The following is a 17,812-nucleotide window of genomic DNA, read 5'->3' as shown; positions in this document are numbered from 1 at the left end:
AACAGAAGGTCAGTTATATGTCCTGGGAAATGGAAATATCCCTAATGGCGACAATTCATCAACCGCTGGCTAACCAACGCTGACGACAGCATGCTTTATTCCTGATATAAGTTTAACCGGATCAGCACTGAGGTAATCCTATTAGCCTGCGACTGTAATAATATCGCTCAGATGAATAGCGTTTGAAACCCTCTCCACCGTTGGCACCGGGTCGCTGAGCAGGGTTTCATTAGAGATAACATTACCCAGCATCTTTGGATTATCCGTTCTCATTTTCAACAACAACACTTTGTCCCTGCAATACATTTCCCAATAATTGTGGCTTTGTAACGGCGTGTTCCTAACAATCACAGGGAAAGTTTTTACATGATACCCGAGAGCGGGAGAAATGATTTTATAGACTTTAATACTTTCATTGCAATCATGGGATTCATGGGTTTATATAAATCGGTAAGACATTGCCTAATCAACAATAATAGACCAATCAGGACGGCCATAGTCAGAATCCTCCCCAGCCGATGTGTGAGTGCGAAAGCAAGCGAGCGTGACCTTAAACTAACACAACACAGTGTGTGTAGGTCGAGGAGGAACACAGAACCGACCCCAATCCCCCCCGCCCCCCGCCTGCTGCTTTGACGGAACGGAAGAATGGGAGAGCTGTCACTTGTGTCACCCGTCAGTCATCACAAGGACGCTGGGGGAACGGCGGCATGATGACATATGAAGTATTAGTCCCAACACCGCTGTTAAACAGTGTCAGGTCCCAGAGCGGCGTGGAGTCTCTTGAGTCTCTCTCTGAACTCGTTAAAGCTGCACTTTGTTACTGTATTCACAGAAGACATCAATCGGGTTGTACTTCACAATGATATATCGTTTGACTATAATGCTATGCACAACACTATGACTATCTGTACTATAAGAAAACATGCATCGATAATAATTATGTGGTACACCTGCTGCCATCATTCTCAGCTTTGAGCATTTATCCAACCGTGACAACCGTTTTAAATCGATTTGGTCTGTGATGGGGAAGGCATGAGAATTTAGTAGCGAGGAAATGTCCTAAAGTGTCTCTCCCTGCCAGACAGCCATGTGGTTGTATGAAACGTCATTACTAATTGTTTTAACAAAAATTACGATGAAAATCGGACTGAAGCAAACAGACCAAACACTGAAGCAGAGTCTGTTCTGTCAACTTCCAAAAAACCAAGACTGCATATTTGTCATTACTGAATGGTACGCAAAAGGTACACCGGTTTAGTGTTTCATCAATCCAAACTATTACATGAGACAATTCCCTCACTACTAATAATAAAAGCCATCCTTATCAATATTGGAACACATTAGTACCAATTACCCATTCCATTACCCTCTCTCATGCACGCAATAACGACCAGCTCTTCAGTATTCACTAAAGCTTCAGACGCCTGCACTATTAAGGTCTGACGCAAACAATAAATCATATAAGGAGTTGAACCGAAAGAAAGAACGAACACGCAGGAAGACAAGTGCGTCAAGATTTCATCTCGTTCATATTCGCAACAGATGACTTTAACTTATTACCGTTTCTAAATTAAGGCCTCCACGTATTCATACAGAATGTAAGCCATGAATCTGCCTCAGTGTAAGACTCCTTGGAAAACTTAATCATGCTTGTGGTCGCAAATGTCAAGCTAACTAAGTAGCCATTTAGCAGAGGTGTGAACGTACCTGTAGGTAAGTGTTTAGTGATAGGTTTGCTGTGGATGCTGGGGACCGAACTAATAACCTTTGGGCTGGGAATCGACCTCCCTAAGCACTACACAATCCTGGCATATACTTAGGTCTTAAGATCTCACCCATTGTGCACACTTGGATGCAGATGCGTCACTGAATATATGAATACGTTAGGGTAGAATAGTGTGTGTGTGTGTGTGTGTGTGTGTGTGTGTGTTATGTGATCGCAGGAGGACAGAACAGAGCCCAGGGAGTTGATATGGGCCCGAGTTTCCTTCTGGCCCAGTTAGCCGCTGGGCTAAAAGATAAGCTCTCCACGTGAGAGCGATCCAGGAGTGAGCATTCACTACAAATAGCGTCACCTCATAAGAGCTACACAGGAGCTGTTGACCTTGTCATTGAGGTTCAAGGGAGGGGACTCAGGATCCAACCATACTCATGGCTTCATGCATCACTGATATATACGTGGGAGCATTGATGTAAGCCAGAAGACATTTAACTTGCCAACAGAGGATCTGACAGCAGACACGCCCAGACACATGGCCATGTTTTCCTCCAAGGAGGTGGTGAATATGTTGATATTCACCTCTGGAAAAGTGTTTTCTTGAAGGATTCAAGTCATTTTTTTAAGGGTTTGCACCTTCCAGTATACAGCAGGACATCAACATATCCAAACTGTAGAGGCAATGTGATGTACTTTGTAGTACTCAGCAGATGAAACACATTGGGTCTGAGTGACTATGGAAAATAAGGAATTCACCACCCTCTTAATGAGGATGTGAAACAGAAAACACCATCTGAGGAGGATTTGGTTCTGTGAGATTAGATGGGGTTTGTATCTCGTCTTCGACAGTGTAGTCCTAATCCATCGTATTTATTAAAGACGCTTACAGAGGCGCTTAGTTTACGTGGGTTCAAAGACAGTGCACCCCCCAGTTCCCCACAGCCATTCCCTTCGGCAGGGGCTTTTGCTTCTATCCAGAAGCTTGACTCATGGATTGCATTTCCATTTGTTGCGCTACCAAACCGTGTTGTTGCAGCGCTGCGAAATGCTTTGAGCGACAAAGGGAAGACAGAGCGTCTACATAATAAAGGCGCGTGTATTAAGAGAGATTGTGTTGAGTTGGCACACATTGATTCAATTCAACCCTGTGGGAATCATCGAGCAGGTACCCGCCACGGTTCAACATTGTGTTGTGTGTATTACCCAGCCCTGAAAGGCCCCACAAAAGGTTTGAATCGTGTAGACGCATTGGTAATCAGCCTTCTGAAAAAGCAATATGATATAAAGGGATGGATAGTCTAGACTGTCTTGCGTTGTATACTCAACTGTATTATGTGGGAAGCACATAATAAGGGTCAGCAAACTTTGTATGGTCAAAGCTAGGCTTGTGTTCCAGTCCCTCTTGTTGCACTTCCATTAAAAGAGGGCAAAAAAACTGTTTGGGTAGGGCAATCGGTTGACGGGAGCTGTGATTAGGCGGATTGGTCTTGAATGGGTTGAAGGGCAGAACGGGCAGCTTGATGGACCAATGGCTGACAGCATAAATCTGGTGGCAGGAGAGCTAGATCGGTAACAGCAATGCAGTGGCTCAATCTATGTCAGGCCAGCATGACCCATGTACTCCCTTGGTTGGACTGCGTCATGACCCGGCCTAACCCTGACTATGTGAACACGCTATGCCATCCGCGCATGAACCAATGTGCATTTTTGTTTTATGAACTGCAGCGAGCTTGGACGTAGACTTGTTTTTCAAGTTAATTAAAGAAAACTACAAAACAAACACACACACAAGACAAGCCAAGAAGATAAGGGTTTAAAACGATCCACAGAGTTCCTGGAGACAGCAGTCGGCGTAACCATTCATGGGCATGGAAAAATGCACTCCTGAATCCACTGTACGGGAATGGAGACTTATAAGGGCACACCCATTAAAGCATGGCCCGCGTGGTGCCACTCCTGCCAGTAATTATTCTGGTGTGCAGAAACCATCAAAATGTGGATGACCAATTACCGTCATTAGGTCCGTCACATCTCAGAGCATGAGGGTGTGTGCGTGTCTAAGGACGTGGAAGCTCAGGTGGAGTGTGTGCCTCTAATAAATATGTAAATAAAACGATAAAGACGGGGACACCCTCACATCTGATTTATATTGCATCATTCAGAGAAACACACACACACACACACACACACACACACACACACACACACACACACACACACACACACACACACACACACACACACACACACACACACACACACCAGTTAAGATGGTCTTATCATAGATCTTCCATGTTATGTAACCAACTCCTCGAAGACTATACAAGCATTAATATTACATAACAATCTGTCACATGGATTAAAACACTATACATACAACAGAGGAATGGATGACAAAGGGGCACTTTACAGATACAATCAGGGGCATAGGAATGAGTTTAACATTTGGGGGGACAGATATCGGAAACCTGACAGATCCGTTAATGGTTTGTGCAGAAATATGTCTGAAAAAATTCACAAATATATTTTATTCTACTAAAAAGATACATTTGTAAATGTAAAGGAAAACACATTTTGAATGGCAGTAATGAACTGATGAATATCAAATCAATTATTTAATTGCACGCTCAATCATCCAGTTTTTTAGAATAAGAAGCGGTGACAAGACGCTGTGTTGCGCTTTCAAAATAAAATAAAATAATTTTTAGGTGGGACAAATGCACCTGTCTCCAATAGTGGAGGGGACACGTCCCCTCCGTCCCCCCCGGTTCCTAAGCCTTTGGATACAATAAACTATGCAACAAGGTATATAAACCATCAGCATTCAATAAAGCTGTACACTGAACAATAATGATACAGTATATAATATCCCAACGCTACCTCGTGTTTAAGGTGGTATTCAGGAGGCCGACATCTTGAATTGATGTTTCTCGCGGATAGTTCAAATGACGAGCACGACTACGTTGGGGGGAGAATGCAGAGGTATTTATTGGCAGACATTGAATTAGTATTTACATGAATGGCCGTGAGGGGCGCGTGTCCGAACAGCCGGCCTTCGTTACCGTGTGTCACGGCGTTTGGACGGCGCCGTCTTTGTAGAGAACGTCTGCCACCAGCTTCCTGACGGCTGCCGGGTCCCTGCCGTCTGCGGGGGGAGAACCAAACGATGGAGACGTGAGCTCGGAGAGAACCCTGTGGTTCTGTGAGGAGCGACCCTTTCTGACTTTCATTTACCTGCGATGGTTCGAGTTGAATGTGAAGCCTCCCGTCGGAATAACTCTGAATTATCCCTGAACACCTCAAGGCTCTTAGAGGGTAGAACCATGAACGATTTAACATATGCACAGTGCCGTGCTGCTTCTGTGAAATAACGCGCTTTGAAACAACGTGGTGCATGAAAGCGATTGATGAGTATTCATGAGAATTCAAAACAGTCTAACCTCGAACAGCAAGAAAAATTAGTTTTCGAAAAACCGAACCTCACAACTTTAATCGTGTTTGCCGGTGAGTATGTGCACACCAAACACATTTCACTCCTATTAATATTGGACTTTGATTGGTTTGCTCTCGAACGCAAACTATTTGATAGCTTGCCTCGCATTCACATTTACGCGTAGCTTAGCTGTAGGCTACCTGCAGCGACAGGAACACCACCTTGCATATTCTGTCTGAACTCTCTGTCCCTCAATTCATTTTACTTCCATCGTTAACGACCCAGAGGTAACGGGTCTGTACAGCTGGCGACGGCTGCCCTGAGTCCTACTCTCTGCCTGCCTGGACGGAGAAGGTACGCCATCGATCCAATGATCCCCAGGTAATGTGTTTACCTGGGCCTCCAGAAATAGACAGACAGTAAAACAGGAGAAGTAAAACAATTGAAAACATAAAAAAAAATGATATCTAGTTGTATGTAAATGAGTTTTAAGGCCTTTCATTTGATTTAAATCCAGCCATATCGACACATCGATAACCCGGTCGTCACGACGCATCATGCAGACGGCGACTGCGGTAGACTATTATGGGATGCAGCTCGGTGGGCTGGCAGTGGGTTGTTGGGTCAGACAGGGCCGTGTCTAGAACTGAAGAGATCCCTGAGGACAGAATGCCTGTCTGTCTGTCGGTCCGACTGCCTGTCTGTGTGTGTGAGTTAAAGAGGAACTGAGTGAGACGTAAGAGAGCGAGAGAGAGACAGAGTGAGAGACAGAGACAGAGCGAGAGCGAGAGAGAGAGCGAGAGAGAGCCAGAGCGAGAGAGAGCCAGGGCAAATGAGAATGTCTCTCACCACCACTGGAGGACAGAGGATTAAGTTTCCTTGACAAACACATGTCTCTGCTCAGCCCAGCCCAGCGACCGGCAGATTTACATACATTACCGGGAGGAGGACGGCCATTTAAAAGACGCCCTTTGAAGCAGTCCATGACTCACAGGGCCGCCCTCCCTCCAGGGTGTGTGGGTGTGTGGGAGACAGGGGATACATTTTAATTAACCCAAAGGTAACGGAGGCATTTTTGGTCATTGGTTGAAAGACTCTTTGCATCCAGCAATCAATGCCCTGGCAAAAGAAAAGAGGAAGAAACCGTTTTATCTGTGGCTGTCGCATTCCGGTGTTAAGATTACCAATCAATAGATTCAGTCTGATTGATTTGATAGGGTGGCCTGCCTACCTGTCTGTCTGTCTGTCTCTCTAATTTCGTATCAATATACAAACACATTTCAGACCTCCACCCAAGAGCAGAAAGAAAACAAAAAACAAGATTCCAATTATCTTGCACGATGAAAACGATTGCCTGAATCACCATGGGAACGCCACACACTTTAGGGCTTCCACTGCGATGCTGCAGTACCGGGTACGACCTGAGGGGTCGCCAGGGGGACGCTGACGAAACGAAAACTCATTAATGTTTTACTTTCAGCCGAGCCGTTTGGCATCAGTCCCTAACCGTGCAGGGCAAGCTTTGGCAATTAAAAAAACAAAAAAAAAGGGTTTATTGGAATTGATGTGAGAAAAGAGGCGACCGTTGAGAAATGCAATGCAACCGCTTTGTAAAGAAGCACAGACGCTTTGATCGGACAATCTTTTTTTTATTCATGTAGGGCTTCTATTAAACCAAGAGATTCTTTCATCTCAAGGAACACACATGGGGAAATTAAAATAAGATAAAGTTGTGTTGCATCATAAGTACAGGAGAGATCTCGATATATTCAGTATTTTCCAAGGAAGATATTATTTTAAACTGGTACAGGGTTTCCCCACTAAGAAGGTTTGTGTTTAGGAGGATGACAATCAAAGCGGTTTGCACATGGGCACGCGAGGCCAGGAGCGTCGCTAGCAATTGAAAACATTCGGGGCTGTAGCCCAGAAATTTGAAAATCGGGCTGATGAACATGCAATTAACGTAGTTTGAGAAGGAAAGGAAAGACGAGTGTAGGGAACGTTACTTTAAAAAAGTAATTAGTTATAGTTAATCACTACTTGTTCCAAAAAGTAACTGAGTTAGTAACTGAATTACTCTATAATAAAAGTAACTAGTTACCAGGGAAAGTAGCTATTTGCGTTACTGTAACAAAAGAAAGTTGCTATATGTCAAAGAATTTGGATTTTTCTGAGCAGTTATCACTTGGCCTTAATGTGTTAAATGGTTGAACTGCCCATTCAAGGCCCTGATATACTTCCAACTGAATTTTAAGTTGCAAAGGCTGTGGAACATCTGCCGAATACTACAGAAAATGCCAACTTTTCATCGGATTGCTCCGGACTCGCCATTTCTGCTGCTTCATCGAGCCAGGGGGGCGTTCGGTTTACGCAGTTTATTCAATCAATTCATAATAACGCACTCCATTTTTCGTACAGTAACGGTAACGGCGTTGTAACGACGGAAACAGTAATTAGTTAAGATTACCCCGTTACTGAAAAAATAACGTTGTTACCTAAGGGCGTTATTTTAAACGGCGTTATTACAAACACTGGGAAAGATCGTCATGTCTGACTCACGTCGGGGCAGGCCTCCTGAGTAGGCTAATGTTTACGTTAAGGATAGGGAAGTGCACCACATGCACCAGCAGCCAAAATGAGACATTAGAAAAGCCTGGAGCCAAATAAACACTGCCATGCGCCTACCCGATGTCAAGTGGACCGTTGAATTCAATGCGGGTCTCCTGAATCTGTGCAAACTAGGGCAGCCCTAAACAGCAATGTCGATGTGATGCGCTATGCATAGAGAATCAAATTTGCAACACTTTGCAACAAATTATTCTAAATCTGCCGATAAATGGAGAATAAATGCCGATAATTTTTTCCCCAAAAGATCCGGGGCTATAGCCTCAAATGCCCAACGACGCGCCTGCGCGACGCGAGGAGGGAGGCCTCCTGATTGGCCCGGGGGCGCGCCACTCACCCAGCCCCAGCTGCTCTAGCAGGCCCTGGAAGGCGGGCCTCTGCTCCAGGACGCGCAGCAGATTGGTGGGCTCCATGCGCTCCAACCCCACCCGCCAGTAGACGTAGATCTTGTGGTTGAAGCCGACGTACACCAGGCACGGACTGTTCCTGCCCTCCTTACACGTGTACTGCCCTGCACCGTAAAACAAACAAACAACAACATATAAACAACAACATACAAACAACAAACAACAACAAACAAACAACAAACAACAAACATGTATGAATATGAGAGAAATCATGATTCATGTTTTACCTAAACTCGGCCCAATCTGTCTTATCCATGACGCATTTGTATTTTTGTTATGTAGCAGACGTTTCTATCCGGGAACACACAGAGACTGTGGATACATGTGATTCAGGAGCACGTTGGGGTCGGCCATCGCGCTCAGAGAAGCCTACCGACTGGTTGCAGATGTCGGTGTACTTTTGTCTCTACGACATAACACTAAAACCAAACTCTCGCCTTAAATAACCTTATCATAAAGCTTGGTCCATGACCTAACCTATGAAAGCAACTCTCATACCAATCTGCATTACCCTAACTATATAGCGCGTACATCTCTCTAGCACGACGATGGTGTTGTGATGTTTTCTCATTTTCACATCCAAGACACAGAAACTGGCATGTACACTAACCTCCAGCAAACCCCCTTCATCCTCCATAAACCTCAACGTATTGATATCCAATAGAGACATCTCAGAACGGTCAAATAATATATTGTAGCGACCACGGGTGTTGGCGCCGGTTCGTTCAGGATCCTGGGGGCTCTGCTGTTCTAGGGGTTTGGACCGTTTCGGGGGGCCCCTCCTGAGTTCTTTATGGTTGTGAGGTAAAGTGGGTTTAATGGGTTGGGGTTGTTCTTTGTTGGTGTGCGGTTGTCTTATTATTGTTGCCACGTTATTGTGAGTGCTATGTTCGTTTGTTAGGCGCACTGTGTTCCGTTGTCGTGCGGCGTATGGGGCGCGGAGCGGCAGTCGATGTGCGACAGTTCAGCTCACACCCACGTGGGTGGCACGTGCATGGAGGAGATGAAGCCGGCAAATGGAGTAATCAGCGGAGGCCCGGGGCCGCTAATTACCGGGGTATGACGCAGCGCTGTCGAAATCACCAGAACTACAGCCGGGGCGTGGGCCCCGGGCCCTGAACCCGTCGCACATGAAGCGAGGCTGGCGCGACTCAAGAGTGCACCGGAAGGTTCATGTTCTCAATTTGAACACAGACGCAGAGAAATGTCTCTACAATATCAGTATCGTCTCACGTCTTGATTAACAGGAAGGAGAAGCGTAAGAGCAGCGGCGATGGCTATAGCCCAACACTGCCATCTAGCGGTGGCGTCGGCTTAGCGCAGGTTTTGATTTATAAACCTCAGTTGTTTTTTGTATTCAATGGTGACTCTGGGAATACTGCAAAAGTATATATATACACTGAAAACAAACATGTTGCAACAGAAAAATTAAGTCGATTGACAACAAAATAATATTATTTCAATATTTTCAATTCAAAATATTTCTCAAATAATTATTTAGACATTGTTCACGATGAAAGACCGATGAAATCCAAAAGGGACAGACTAAGGGCAACCCCTCCTCCCTGACCTGCGCAGAAGGCGTTGACGTTCTCCTCGAACTGGAAGCGCACCACCATGCGGTTGTGGTCGATGATGTACGTCTGCCCGTCCCAGGCGCACGCCACCACCTCCTCCCTCCCGTCTCCCTGGAGAAACACGCACACACACACAAACACACACACACACACACACACAGGTCTGGGTGAGAACCCCACTGTCTGCAGTCTACTGGTTTAGCTTGTGAAAATAGAGGTGTGTGTGTGCGTAGTTGTCTAGGTGTGTGTAGGCTTCTAGGTGTGTGTGTGTGTGTGTGTGTGTGTAGGCTTCTAGGTGTGTGTGTGTGTGTGTGTGTGTGTGTGTGTGTGTGTGTGTGTGTGTGTGTGTGTGTGTGTGTGTGTGTGTCAGACTCACGGTAACGTCCAGCTTCTGCAGGGCAAAGAGCTGGTGGTCCACCTGGACGGACCACAGCAGCTGCTCCGAGCTGTCCATCAACTTCAGGGTTCCTAGCACGGGAATAGGGGGGTGTGATCACCATGGCAACCAGCCCGGGAACAGGGGGGTGCGATCACCATGGCAACCAGCCCGGGAACAGGGGGATAACGGTTGATAGAACATGGCAGAATTTAGCTGTAGGTGTTCAAACAGCACTGGAGTCGTTATTCTCCTCAAATGTTTTTCCTATATTTATATTAATCCTGAGAGGCCAATTCAAATGAGACAGCGGCATAAATTGAGGACATTCGAATCCCAGACCTAGTAAAAGTATTTCCAAGGGGGTGGGTAGACACACATCAATAAACTGAATAAAAAAGGTATCTCAAAAGGAGTGGGCTGATGTAATTTAGGAACGCAGACAGGTTTGACGAAGGTTAGTGAGAGTGTGTTTTGAAACACAGGTGGAAAGCCATAAACTTGCTCAACTCTGGACTTTTATTTTATGATACGTGCGGTGGTACAGCAACTAACTACGGCAAATACTATTGTGTAGGGTTAGTGATTCAAAGCTTGTCGTTTCTTTAAAACAGTCATTAGTTTATTAGTGAAAAGAGATGCCAGCCTAGTTAGCAACTCGATAGAAATGTAGTCAAACTTATATCTGCCTCTGCTATCGCTCTCATCCAGACGAGGATGACTCAACACTTTTTTGTTTGGTTTCACGCCTCATTTCGACCGCCTGGGACACTACAACGTAGGGTTGATAAAAACAGCTATAAACACCACAGTGGAGCGTCCCTTTATCGTGTCAACAAGGGGATGTTCGTATAAAGATTGCCCTTACGATGAGCTAGAGATGTCGTAAAGTTTTATTTGGGTGTTACACCGCAAAACAGCACGCTGCAGAGATTTCCACCTGGCCCTTGCTCAATAAGCTTGTTTATTACTTTTTAACTTACCATCTAGAGTGCACATGGCGAAGAGTCCACATTTGGAAGATTCCTCCTTTGAACCTATGGATAAATAAAGCACAATATTATAACACACTAACTGACAATTATTTTATTTTTTTGTGTAATATGAAACAAAATGTGGTCTGTTGTGGTCCGTTGATAGAATGTTGAAGCCTACCTCTGCTAATGCTGCCGATCAGGTGAGTGGAGACGTTCTTGTTGTGGATCCGCCCGGTGGTCAGATGCAGAATTACATCCCTGGAAGTGCCGTCACTGCAAGTAAAACAATACAAACTCATATAAAGAAATAAATACAACTGTCCCAAACTATAAAACATCATCCCTCTGCTTTATAGGTAGACCACTGCAATAAAAAGTACTACAAGGGTTCCTCCTATGCAGTAAAAGTGTTATGTATACTCTACAATACCTTTTACAGTATAGTGCTTTACCAGACACAAAAGAAACCTTACATGGTCATAATATAATAAAACAGTAAAAAAAACTAAATAATCAAAAACTCATGTTATGACTCATATAAAAACGACGATGAGGTTAGATGCTCTAACAAACGAAACATGTCTTTGCACCTGCCAGGTGTGGAGACGGCCTCCCCCCTGCTTCCGTCCCCCCCGGGGAGGCCCCCGGCGGGGTGGAGGCCCCCGGCGGGGTGGAGGCCCCCGGCGGGGTGGAGGCCCTGCGTGGCCCAGGAGCAGAGCAGGATGGCATAGCCGCAGCCAGGCTGCGACACCATCAGCTCCGGGAGGCCCTCGGGGCCCGGGTTCACCGACAGACTGTCCACCTGCGCAGACCGGTAAACGGACCGCGTTTACACCGCGCAGCGGGCCCCTCAAAGCGCGCTAAGACACTACCCGACATTCACCCGTTCATTCACACATCCACCCACCGACGGCGGAGCGACAGCCGGCTGGTCGGGAGCAGTCAGGGTGGGGGGGGGTGGGGGGAGGGGGGCGCCTCGCTCGGGGACACCTCGACACTCCGCTAGGAGGAGCCGGGGATCGAACCGGCGACCCTGCGGTTACCAACCTGAGCTGCCGCCGCCCTGACACGACCACGGCGCGTCGCACTCCGAGGGCGGACGGGGGCTCGCGGCGTTGTTTTACTCAGGGTTGTGTGATTACGAGCAAAGTCGGCCAAAAGTTACAATTTCAGATGCGAGATGGAAAACGGGAGAGGGAAGACGAAGAGGGCCGTCTGTCGCCATGGCGGTAGGTTACATGTTTGGAACGTGACCTTAGAGGGCAGGACTCAGTTTGCTGATTGCGTGAGTTAGTGAGTGCGTGACTACATGAGTGAGTGAGTAAGTGAGTGCCTGCGTGAGCACATGAGTGAGTGAGTGAGTACATAAGTGAGTGAGTGAGTGAGTGAGTGAGTGAGCGAGCGAGTACATAAGTGAGTGAGTGAGCACATAAGTGAGTGAGTGAGTGAGTGAGCACATGAGTGAGTGAGTGAGTGAGCACAAGAGTGAGTGAGTGAGTGAGCACATGAGTGAGTGAGTGAGTGAGTGAGTGAACATCCAATCAAAGGATGCTAAACCCAACCCAACCTGTAAAATCAACCCTTCATCCACTTTATCCGGCGCCATTTCACACATCCGCGTTTTGGTCGCCAAAGCGACACACACACACACACACACACACACACACACACACACACACACACACACACACACACACACACACCTGACCCTCCAACAGCCACTTCTTGAGCAGGACGAGCTGGCCTGACCCCAGGTCAGCGGTGTCCGCCGGCTCCTCCCAGCGGAAGGCCCGCACCACGCGGTCCGTGTAGCCGACCACCAGCTCCCAGAGGCCGTCCCCGTCTGCCCCCCCCCGGACCCCAAACACGCCCTCATCATTAGAGACCTTAGCACAGGACTGGGGTTATTCTGATGGTCTTTTGGAGGACAAGATCATCACATTTACATTTAGATTCAGGGCATTCAGCAGAGGCTTTTATCCAAAGCGACATATGCTGAGAAAGTACATTTGTCAGAAGAACGACAAGAAATGTATTGCTGACAGTACAGGAGGGGTATCCATAGAAAGTAGTCATGATAGTTAACCCATTCCCCGTATACAACAAAGATAGCTAGGAAAGACGTTACACAATGCTAAGTACTATTTTTAAGTGGCAGGACGCACAACATACAACTTATACAATGAGTGCGTACATTAAATACAGATCACGTGGTGTGGGCGCAGATAGGGACGCCCCTGAGCAGCGACATTAAGTATTTTGACTTGATGTGTGTCTCTACGCAGCGAGAGAGTGGTGAGGGTTAGGATGTACTGAGTAGTGGTGGGGGGCACGGTCTACCGATGTCACTGATGAGGAGGACCTTGGTGTTGGCGGGAATGTGTTGGGTGAAGCAGGGTTTCTGCTCGTCAGAACACGGGGACTCGTGCTGACTGACGGAGTCGGCTTTCCCCGGGGCGGCAGCCGTCATGTCGAACAGGTGGAGCCAGCCCTCGGCGCCGACCGCCACCACAAAGTTCTGCCGGGAAAAATAGAAAAAACGTCTCTGTCCCGGTATTGAGATGGATGTGTTTTGGGTTCGGGTTTGGGTAGGTGATGAAGAAGAACTCACCTTTCCTTTGTTGCATACGTCTCCAACGGCAACACATGTGAGCTACATAGGAACGATAGCGCATGGGGAAATGTTTAGTCAAGCACTTGCATTGGGTTAGTCCATAGCTAGTCTCAAAGGGCTTCACAGGACACAATTTACGACAGTCCTTAAACCTTAGCCCTCTTAAACGTAAGCACATGCTCTTCTAACTATATAGGAAATACAATTGAGAAGGAACATGTAAGAGGGATCCCTCTATATTGGTTTAGTCGCTTTACTGACCATGCCCACACAGGTTCTTGTCATCCAGGGTTTGGAGACGTCATTTTTGTATATCAGCAACTTCCCACTGGTGTCTCCCACGACGAGCTCGTTCAACTGTAGGTGGTGGAGAGGAACAGTCAGTGAGTTGACCCAAGCTTTTAAAAAAGAAGAAGAGTGGTTTGCCCATCAGTTAACCCACATCGTAAAAAGGTAAACCTTGAAATGTACCGTATCGTTGTCTGCATCTCCGAGACAAATCGCATGAGGAAACAGAGTACCCGTGAAATCCAAACTCACACGCTGGACGAAATTCAACGACCTCATTGTTATGCAGAGAATGCCTGATGTGTCGCTTGAAATAAGGAAAACCCAGTGACACAGTTGCACACTATTTCAACTTTGTTGCAACAGCCGCATCCATCTCATGCAGCGCAATAATAAAAGGCTGGCAGCACAATCATACTTTCACATTATCGGCGCTAAATGCAGGCAATATAAAGTTAGAAATCGAACTAATGCATGATTCACATGAAGTTCATGTACACATGCATTAGGAAACGACAGTCTTGACGTTCCGTACTTCCCATAAACAATGTCATGTGACCCGAAAGGTGCAGAAGCACGCCGCCTCTTCTTATTCTTCTTACAGACTTTAAATGCGAATAACAAACCGCTTCGGTGCATAGCGCCATCGCCTGAGTAGGAGGATGAATGAGAGATCGTCCTGGTTTACGACTAAAAAATGCATAAAAACCCAAACAAATAAACCAAACTAATGAACTTACTAAAACTTAAAATATATAATTGTCACCTTTAGAAACTTTGCTAATGCAAGCAATCGAGGTAGAAGAACATTTTCACGTTCGTTCAGCACGCAACTCCGAGTGACCTATCGGATTTCAAAAGGAACAAGATAAATCGGTTTATCGTGGAATGACACCTATCAGTGTTTATTTTAATATTACTCTGTGATCTCTGTATTTTGAACACACCAACATACAAGAATATATTTTCCACTGTTCCTGTCAACTGACAATTATCACACCTTCCGTTCGATGTTTTATCACAATGTACAGAATATGTTCAGTTCGGTACAGTAACAGCGCTACCAACAAAACAATAATAGAAATGAAAACACACACACACACACACACACACACACACACGCACACACACACGCACACACACACGCACACACACACACACACACACACACACACACACACACACACACACACACACACACACACACACACACAAACACAGACTCAATAACGATATGCAACTAGTCTTCTGAGATTCTACCACTGGCCACTAGAGGGTGCTAAAGTATAGTTACCTAGTGCAAAGCTGAAGGATATTTTCAGGCTATGTTTACTGCATAGTCATAGCTCTGTTAGGCCTATGTAAATTCTAGTCACCATATACACACACATATTAAATATATGTTATGCTCTTTCATCTAGATCTAACCAAGCATGATAGTTTAGATATAAGATATAGGCTACGATTTAGATACCGGCCTAATTATTTCGCTTATGTCTGTCGCACTATTTCAGGTTCATAGTTTTTTAAATAGTCCTACTCTAATAGCCTATAGCCAACAACGCAATCTAGCCTACTTTATAAATAGAAACCGAAACGTAACCTAATTACGCCGATAGGTCAGGATACTCTGCGCCCACTGAACCGAGTGGGAGCCTTTGTTTGGTATTAAGTTCATATTATGAGTGCAGAATGAATCATAATATTAACACTCAGTTTTAAGAATATTTATGTATTATGCAAAATCACTCTCATTGTGGAGAAAATCGTACCCACAGAAACAAACAATACTTTTTTTCTCGAAGAAAAATAATGTATTTTTAATGGCTAACAAATTAAAAACAAAATCCCTGCCCCAAACTGAGATTATAACCAGCGCTTATCAGCTTTGTTTTATTATCTCACCGCGACATCCAAACTGAAAAAAAGAAGAAGTTTGAATAGAAACTCGGGCGTCCAGATGTCATATTAATTATTACACTCGGCTATGACTGGAAATCCTCGAGTGTAGAGTGAGCGCCCTCCTTGCCTCTGGAAGAGGGGAGTGGGGGAGAGGAGAAAAAAGCCTTTACAAAGCGCTAATTGGGCTGTGGAACCGCACGGACGGGGCATGGATACGTTTCAGAAACCCCTCGCGATAGTAAAGGGGTGAGGGGGTGAGGGGTGACGGGAGGCGGGTGGGGGGGGGCGCGCTTGAATAGAACCCACGCTTCATTTCTAAACGCTCTTGCTGTGCCAGAAAAGTGGAGGCAAAAGAAAGGAAAGTTGATGGGGGCAGTTCTTTTTTTAAACGCAAACCCCCTATTTGAATGCCGCGTCGGAAAAATTGCACAATTATTTGTTAAACTTCTTCCAGGGAGAGCGATAGATAGAGGCGTCTGTGGTGGTGGAGGGAGAGGGGGGGAGTGCACTGAGACAGAATGGGTTAGGGCCTGTACGGTTCGTTTTGTCCAGAGTGAAAGACGCCTTTTTTTTAAGGTATTTTTTTTAATTCTAGTCACTTTTTATAAAAGAGAAAGAAAAGAAAAAACAAAGATTGAAGAGATACACCGCGACGAGGCCGTACTGTAACAATATAGGCTGTATCGAATCATGCACAAAGCGTCTCCCCAATGCAGCCCGCTCCCGGGCCGGCCACAGATATATCCTTGATCCGTTCCGCCTCCGCGGTGTAAGCCCCAGTGTTTCTGCCGGCGCGGGGCATTGTGCGGCGGCCCCATGCGCGCAGAGACACCCATACGCTGCCTCCGCGGCTCGGCAGGGTTAAACAAAAAGCAGAAAGCGGCGAATGAAAATAAAAAAAAAAAGCAACAAGTTATTTAAGTGGCCGAACCACCGAGATGGAGTGCGACAACTTCAGTCACTTTTGAGTGTTGTTATTTTTATGGTTGCCGTTGTTGTTATGTATTGTCCGTATTTCGTTTCTTGGCAAACAGTCCGAGGAGGGGAATTAAAAAACTATAGCGAAGAGAGGCAGCGAGGGAACGCGAGAGAGAGCTGTCTTTCAGCACCACACTGTGAACTCACAGACACAGTCCGCACCTTCGGACTGTGTGCAAAAGTCCCAGCTACTGTTGTTCTAAACGACAAACCAAAATACCATTTAGATGAAACAATATAATCCCCAATTTGTGTATCCACCTACCTACGTCCTTACTCTGAATTCCTATTCAAAAATGACTTTTTAAGTTATTTTTTATTATTTTATTAAGTTACTTATTTTCTGCTTTTTGTTGTCCGAAACGGGTTTCAAATCCAACCGCCCGGGGTCTCTCCATCAGCACCCTGCATTCACGCATCATTTGCATCCATCACCGTTCAGAACAAGAAAGGCATAACGAGCCGGCGGCCATAGGTACATACTAAAGGGAGGCGCTTCGGCGCTTGTTTGTTTAGTGGTTGAAGTGGCACGCGCCCGGCGCACGCAGAGCACCAGCACAGGAGCCGCCTTATAGGTGAACACGAGCGCGAAGAGGAGGAGGAGGAGGAGAAGGAGGAGGAGAGGGAGGAGGAGGAGGAGGAGGAGGCGTGGTCATCCGCAGCGCGTGGGCACCGCTGATGTATTGAAAAGCCGTGCGGGTCTCCCCTTTGGATTCAGAGCAGCTTGAGAAGCGTGCGGAGCAGAAGCCCCACCACACTGAAAAAAAAAAAAAAAAACTAAAGTGAGCAAAGAAGCCACACGTGAACGGCACGAGCAGGACGCACGAGCCCAACCCAACCCGACAACTTTGAAACTTTCCCTGCCACTTGTTTTGCGCAACTTTTTTTTGTCTTCTTCATCACTTTCTTCCCGCA

At 46.1% G+C, this 17,812-nt stretch overlaps 1 protein-coding gene across 2 annotated transcripts; it reads right to left on the bottom strand.

Moving 5' to 3' along the window:
* Positions 1 to 3,947: 3,947 nt before the first annotated feature.
* itfg2 (integrin alpha FG-GAP repeat containing 2) lies at positions 3,948 to 14,542 on the bottom strand. 2 transcript variants are annotated; one of them, XM_079759119.1, is made up of 13 exons: positions 14,201 to 14,542; positions 13,991 to 14,086; positions 13,727 to 13,768; positions 13,456 to 13,633; positions 12,819 to 12,958; positions 11,706 to 11,917; positions 11,294 to 11,388; positions 11,122 to 11,175; positions 10,139 to 10,230; positions 9,756 to 9,873; positions 8,116 to 8,289; positions 4,783 to 4,865; positions 3,948 to 4,678 (listed from the first exon to the last, which is right to left on the bottom strand). In XM_079759119.1, the coding sequence occupies exons 1-12, from the start codon at positions 14,294 to 14,296 to the stop codon at positions 4,789 to 4,791; spliced, it is 1,374 nt and encodes a 457-aa protein (XP_079615245.1). In that variant the 5' UTR covers positions 14,297 to 14,542; the 3' UTR covers positions 3,948 to 4,678; positions 4,783 to 4,788. The 2 variants fall into 2 exon arrangements, with proteins under 2 accessions (XP_079615245.1, XP_079615244.1); XM_079759118.1 differs by having other exon boundaries at positions 3,948 to 4,865.
* Positions 14,543 to 17,812: the final 3,270 nt, after the last annotated feature.

This window comes from Pollachius pollachius, assembly GCF_949987615.1.
Source record: "Pollachius pollachius genome assembly, contig: SUPER_4_unloc_1, whole genome shotgun sequence".
NCBI classification, from domain to species: domain Eukaryota; kingdom Metazoa; phylum Chordata; class Actinopteri; order Gadiformes; family Gadidae; genus Pollachius; species Pollachius pollachius.
This window is presented reverse-complemented; position numbering and strand designations above follow the sequence as displayed.

Bases quoted from the DNA above. Each gene is read 5' to 3' on its own strand.
- itfg2 (XM_079759118.1), bottom strand. From the start codon at position 14,296: ATGAGGTCGTTGAATTTCGTCCAGCGTGTGAGTTTGGATTTCACGGGT. The intron at 13,634-13,726 runs GTGAGTTCTTCT...TTTTCCCGGCAG, and splicing joins ACGTATGCAACAAAGGAAAG to AACTTTGTGGTGGCGGTCGG. The intron at 4,866-8,115 runs GTGAGTGGCGCG...CTCCCCCCGCAG, and splicing joins GCTAGAGCAGCTGGGGCTGG to ACGGCAGGGACCCGGCAGCC.